General features: G+C 54.1%; 1 protein-coding gene across 1 annotated transcript in view; it reads left to right on the top strand.

The window, feature by feature from the left end:
- The window catches only part of MPRIP (myosin phosphatase Rho interacting protein), a gene marked incomplete at both ends in the record, with an annotated part of 19,739 nt that extends 17,347 nt beyond the window's left edge, over nucleotides 1-2,392 (top strand). Inside the window, 6 exon segments of the mRNA XM_009870565.1 lie at nucleotides 1-51; nucleotides 1,293-1,361; nucleotides 1,571-1,660; nucleotides 1,993-2,102; nucleotides 2,344-2,356; nucleotides 2,358-2,392. The exon segment at nucleotides 1-51 is cut by the window's left edge and continues 7 nt beyond it. Coding sequence (XP_009868867.1) covers nucleotides 1-51; nucleotides 1,293-1,361; nucleotides 1,571-1,660; nucleotides 1,993-2,102; nucleotides 2,344-2,356; nucleotides 2,358-2,392 — 368 coding nt within the window.
- Nucleotides 2,393-6,308: the final 3,916 nt, after the last annotated feature.

Below are 6,308 nucleotides of genomic sequence, written 5' to 3'. Positions count from 1 at the left end.
CTGCTGAACTTCAAGAAGGGATGGCTGACGAAGCAGTACGAGGACGGGCAGGTGAGTCTGGGGGAAGCTCTGCCCTTCACATCAGTCTTCGAGATGCAGGTGCTTGGGCAGAGCAGCGACAGGGAATTTGTGCAACTCCGGAGCCGGGCAGCAGTGGTTGCGTGCAAGCCCTGTGCAGACGGTGTTTGTCTTGGAGTGGGACTAGCTGGTGCTCTGTCTTGGGGAGGTTTCAAAGTCCCACAGCTGGGTGTCGTGTCACGGATTTCTCGAGAGCCAGGGCAGCTTGGGTAGCAGCACTGGTTTTGTGTCCCCGCTCTCTTACTAGTCTCACCTCCCCTGCAAACCAGCAACTACTTTTGTGTCAGTACTGAGGCTCAGCTGAGGCCTCCTGAGCGCCAGAAAAATGGCAAGACCGAGAAATAAATAAATACCTCAGAGTTGGAACTGAGGGAAGCAGCCGTTGCTGCTTTCCTCATGTCTATTCCTGGAGAGGTGTGGGATGTGCTGCTCTATCGGTGCTGCAGAGATGGGCGATGTTGCCGAGGAGGCATAGTTTGCCCTGGCTGTTTGCAAACTGCTCCTTCCTGGGATTTCCTTCCCTCCTGCTCAGCCTTTGGAAGAAAATGAGGCAGAATCGCCCGTGGTTGTGAGTGCCATGGCCCAGGCTCCACTGTGGGTACCCACTGGTGTGTTGGGCTCTGGGGCTGGGGGCACGTCTGCAGGCAGCCAGAGGGGAACCTGCTGCTGGAGCAAGTCCTTGGTTAACTGAAAGCTGCCTTGGGTAAGCCTGTGCCTCACTGGGAGCGTGCAGAAAGTGTATTTATATAGAGCAAGGGCCAGGAATAAGCTTCAACTCAATTTTTAGGTACTGCAGGTAAAACATTCTTTTTTATTGTTTTTTTTTTAAAGTAAGGGTCCCTCCAAGTCTTTAAGTGTAGCCACTAAAAGCATTGTCTTGCCAGTGGAGCTAAAGGAAGGCTCTGGCTGCCCCTGTGGCTCTTGTGGTGTGTTGCTGTCACATGCAGGATTGGTGCCGCTGAGGGTCTGGTGGGGCAGCGTGGGGGAAACTGGGGTCCTGGGCACTGCAAACCATCAGGGTGTCCCTTACACTGCTGCTCTTTCGGGTCTCCCCTTCCCCCCGGGAGGGCTTCCTGGTGAAGCTGGATGCAGAGCCAGGAGGGGGGAGGCTGCGAGCTGCCTCTCTGCAGGCTGTCTCTGCCGTGATGAGCTGCTGAGCTCCTACAGTGGAGAAGGAGCAGGATTGTAACTGCCCCGTCTTGGTTGTTTCCTAGTGGAAGAAGCACTGGTTTGTGCTCACCGACCAGAGCCTGAGATACTACCGGGATTCAGTGGCGGAGGAGGTAAGTGTCTTCCCCATCAGTGTTCAGCCCGTCCCTTTGCACCCAAGGGAGCCCCAGGTGCTGCTCAGCTGACACCAAGCAGGGTGTCTCCTCAGGTGCCCTGGAGCATCACTCTTCAGGGCTTTGTGCCCCTCGAGGAGTTGCTGTGAACCCCCCGTGCTGTGGGCTTGCAAAGCATTACGGCTTATTTTTACCTCTTCGTTCTCCAGGCAGCTGACCTGGATGGAGAAATCGATTTATCCACGTGCTACGATGTTACCGAATACCCAGTTCAGCGAAACTACGGCTTCCAGATCCACGTAAGGAAAACGTGGGGAGAGAAGGAAGGGTCCGGCTGCAGGACAGCTGGCTCCCCAGCCACCTAAGAGGGGCCACCCAGCTCCAGAGAGCTATGGCCTTGAATTTGAGAACCAGAAAGTAGAGGGAGAAAGGAAGGTTTTGTCTCAGCCGTAGGGTCTGGACTACAGCAATGACAAACACTAATCCTCACTGTGAGCGTGCCAGGGGATGGAGGGGCTGGGTGTGCCCCATCACTGGGTGCTTGACACTGAGTGCAGGGTGCTATTGAGGGGGTGGAATGGTGCTGGTGGGTGCAATCAGCTGCTCTGAGCCCATCCTCCTCTCTTCCTAGACAAAGGAAGGGGAGTTCACCCTCTCTGCCATGACGTCGGGCATTCGCCGCAACTGGATCCAGACCATCATGAAGCACGTTCGCCCCACCACTGCTCCCGATGTAACAAGGTAAAGGGGGGAGTTTGGCAGCCCTTGCAGTTGTCCGGTTTCCTCCACAGGAGTAATCTTCCCTTATCCCCTTTCTTTCCTCTTTCTGAGCCTGTCCATTCCTGGAAGCTACAGCTCTTTTTCACACCCCTCTCTCTGGGCTTAACTTGGATACACTTTGTGGGAATGCTGATACACTGAGTTAGTCTTACTCGTGTGGATTTCAAAGGGGGTTGAAAATGTGGCTTTAATTTGTGCGTAGGAATATGAAATACTGTTCCTATATCAAGGCTCCTCTGGATTCCCACCAGGTATTGTGAAACCACTTGGATTCAGTCATGCTGGGTTCCCCTTTTCCTCTGGCTACTGTTCAGCATGAGCTGCCCATCCCCTCCGCGGGTCACGGCAGCACGAGCCCGGGGTTCAATTTAGAAGCTGTTTGGCTCCGGCACATTTTAAACTCCAGCCAGCAAATCATCTTCCCTCCTCTTTTGATCTTCCAGATAGCTGCCGCGGCTCATTTCCCCTACGCGTTAGTAATGCTCGCGTCTCCTCCTGCCATCAGTGCCAGAGGAAGGGACCCCCCTGCTTCACAGAGTCCCTTCTGTGAGCGCTCATGGCTGCGGGTAAAGAGTGTTTGACCGCCTCACAGCTAACCGTGCCCGCCACACTCGTGCAGGCCACCTCTTACAGGCTTTGTGGACACGGCTGCACCGTTAACTCCATCTCCTAGTCCTTACCGTAGCTGCAGTGAGCAGGTTTTTGCCAGGTTTTTCCCCATGTTGGCGGAATGGCTCTTCTCACCCGGTGCTGTTGACCTGGAGATGCTCCAGCTTCTCCTTCCCCATCCCGCTTGGCATTCGGCCACTGTTTCCCAGCCCTGCCCGAGCTCTGGTGGATCTCGCGGGAGTCTCGGGGGAGCCGCCTCTCTCCTCACTCCTGTGTGTGTTTGATTTCCATGCAATCCCAGGAAAAACTTCTCTTTGAAACTATCCGTGCTGAAGCCCAGGTTGGAAAACTGTGTTCTCTCCTGTATTAACGTTTTGTGGTTTGTATATCTCGTGATTCACTGCATGCTCCTCCTTTTCTGCACCTCGGATGGGAAGTCCTGCAGTTTCCATTTATTTTTCTTTCTTTTTCCCTTCCTTTTTTTTTTGTTTTTCTCCTTTAAATACAAGCCAGAGAGAAGGGAAGAAGAAACATGGTCTTGACACTTGATTTCCCCATACTGGTATCTTCCGATGTGACTAAATATGAAGATGAAGACCAAGGAAATTGGAGGGGACGCCTCTGCCTTTAAAGAGCCAGATGTATTTATAGCCTAGCAGGTTACTGCAGCACGATAGTCCTGTGCTTCTTGTCTTTGCATCTGCTCCAAGCCCACGCAAAGTGGCTTGACTTGGCTTAACCTCGTGAGAGGCTCCAAGCGCAGGCACCGGTTGGGCAGTCACTTGTTACGCTGCGTAAACAGACCGTGAATCTCAAACCTGAGCTGGGGAAGAGGGAATTAGAGGCACACTTTTTTGTCATTTTTCACCGAGCTGGTTTTGGATGGAGTAGAGTCTGGCATTGGGTTAGTCACGTTGCTGCTAAGTTGTTGCCGTGAGCTGAAGGGCTGTGCCGTGCGTGAAGCGGGGCTGTGCTCACCTGTGCCTGCCTGTGAGCCCTTTGCCACGGTGTGGGGTACCCCAGCGACACCCCCTCGCCGTCAGGCACGTCATCGACATCCGTACCCGGTGAGCAGCTTGTGAAGGGGGCTGCTGGAAAGGACAGACCGCCAAAGGGATGATGGGGAGGTGGCCAACGTGTGTGCGGCGTGGCGCCAGGCAAGAGGGACATTAGTCTGGATGCTCGGCTGTGTCAGGAGGGGTTTGCCTTGTCCCTGGGGCTGGTCCAACTCCACACACTCCTGCAGCCTCCTGCCGTGTCTCTCCTTAACCTGCCACTGTGTCTCCACCGAGCCAAGTGCGTGATTTCTCGCTTACTCAAGCCCTAGTTACTGTTTATATTGCTGCATATGTCAGCACCTGGGAGGGGGGGCAGATGCTGCGCTGCTCCCTCCCCTCAGTAGTGCCCTGCAGTCTGCAGAGACATTAATTACACTCTGCTAATGATGACCACGCAGATATAAAATGCCCACAAGAAGGAAGGTGGTTGCTTCAGCGCTGGGTCCTTGTTTAGCTCCCAGCCTTGGTGAGGCTGAATTCCCCAGCGCTCCCCCAGTTCCCTTCAGCCTTCGTGTGCTTCTTGCACGCTGCCACAGCATGCTTGGCTCACACCTTTCCCACAGCCACTCATATTAAAAAAACCTTGTTGTTTTGACCTGTAAATACCATTGTGAGGCAAAGACATCTACCAGCACCACATGATGTGGATTAATTTGCCTGGGCTGGAGAAGATATGAAAGGCTTGAGCAGAATTAATAGCCTTGGGCCACTCGTGGGAGATGAAAGGAGAAACTTCAGGTCAGTCTCTTTAACTCGGTTCCCGGTGGCCGTCCCTCCGCTCCCTGACACACATCCCACGCCCTTTGGAAAGCAGCAGAGGAGAAGTGAGCTCACGAGAGATGTCGCCTCTAGAAATGCCGAGGTTCTTCCACGTGGTATTTAGAGCAGCGTCATTTCTATCTCTCCACAATATCCAAGGGCCCTAGGACCCTCTTTTCTCTTAATGCTCTTCATTTTAAGGCTCCATCTCATCCCCTCTTCACTTATTTAAAATGCAGCTGCAATCACTAACTGGCTCCAGACTGAGTGCCTGGCTTTGGAGTCGTGCAATACCTTCTAATGGCTGAGGAGCAAGGAAGTTTCATCGTGGTGCCTTTTAGGTTTACTCTATTAGCTGCAAGTGACAGAGCTGAAGAAGGAATTATCTCTTGAGGTGGTTTTAGCCTGTAACTGCCAAAGCTTCTCAAAACCCAGCTCTACTGAGCCTGTGGTTTGATCATGAATGAAAGTGCATCGGAAGATACTAGCCCTGGACACGTGCGGAGTCATCTCTTCTGCTCCATTCTTTGTTTTGGGCGTACGCACACACGTGAGGGTGTTGGCTGCAGGAGCTGGGCTGCTTCCCAAGGCGGGAGGAGAAGCTGCGCTGCTCCCACCCCATTGCGGCTATCGCAGTGCATGCGGGCTCCGGTGGGTCAGAGCGCCCTGAGCAGAGGTTTTCCTGCAGCGAAGAGCCCCACGACCTGCTCTCCAGCTCTTACTACTGTGCCCTTCTAGAAGGTTTGCGGAGGCCGTGCTCTAGGCTTGGTACTGTGGTTGTACTGGAAACGAGCAGAGCGAAAGCAAGGAGTCAGCCTGAGCGGCGGGGCTGTGCCTCGGGGGGCTTCTGATAGCAAAGAGGGCTCAGCAATACCTGCATTCCCTCGGGATGGGCTTCCTCTGCAAACTTAGCACACTGCTGTTTTCTTTTTTAATTTTGATCTGCATGTGACAAGGCTAGCATGTCTACGTTTGATAAGTTAATACTGCATTATGGATTATCCCTAGGTTGGAAATGGTGTTGCTTTCCCCTATTAACTTGCCCTGCTTGATGAGTATGTCTCCCTCTCAACTTACCACCCTCTAACTCAGCACTAAAAATCATTCCTTGCTTGAGAAATCAGCATTTTTCAGTGACTTCCACCGTGTGTTGAATAACTCGTGCTCTATTTGTCGCACCAACAACTGCCCGTACGGTGTGCAGCTCCCGTGCTGGTGTGGCTGCCCGTGCTCCCGGCAAGCCTGGGGGAGATCTGTGCCTTCAGTGGAGATAGTGGCACGGAGAAGTTTTCAGCCTGTTATTTACCCCGACTTCACCAAACCTTCAGGAAAACCTTCCCCCTGTTACCCAAGACCTCTGGGAGCTGCTGTGTTCTTCTCTGCCCTGCAGCTCTGAAGCCAGGAGGACTTTGGTGGGACTTGGTGGGACTGGTGGCATCCTCCCCACGAGCACGTGCCTGTGGCCGCGTTGACCGGCATGTGTGCATGGAGCCAGCCTGCGGGTGCCGCAGGAGCTCTCAAAGCTTCTGCCCCTGCCTGCCAGGGTGGTTCAGGATTGCACTCTCAGCCATGAGCTGCTGCTGGGTCGTGGTCACTGGCCCCGGGGCGGCTGCTGAGGAGGAGCGAGGTCAGGATCACTCTCCAGAGGCCAGAGGGTGCCCAGGAGCAGCCGCGGCCGCTTGCACCAAGGCTTTGCACACCAGCGTGATGCCGGGGAAGGGCGACGGCGGCTCCTGTGCCC

Source organism: Apaloderma vittatum, unplaced genomic scaffold (genome assembly GCF_000703405.1).
Source record: "Apaloderma vittatum isolate BGI_N311 unplaced genomic scaffold, ASM70340v1 scaffold27445, whole genome shotgun sequence".
In the NCBI taxonomy this organism is placed as follows: Eukaryota; Metazoa; Chordata; class Aves; order Trogoniformes; family Trogonidae; genus Apaloderma; species Apaloderma vittatum.
The sequence above is the reverse complement of the archived record's forward strand: the minus strand, read 5'-3'. Positions and strand labels throughout refer to the sequence as shown.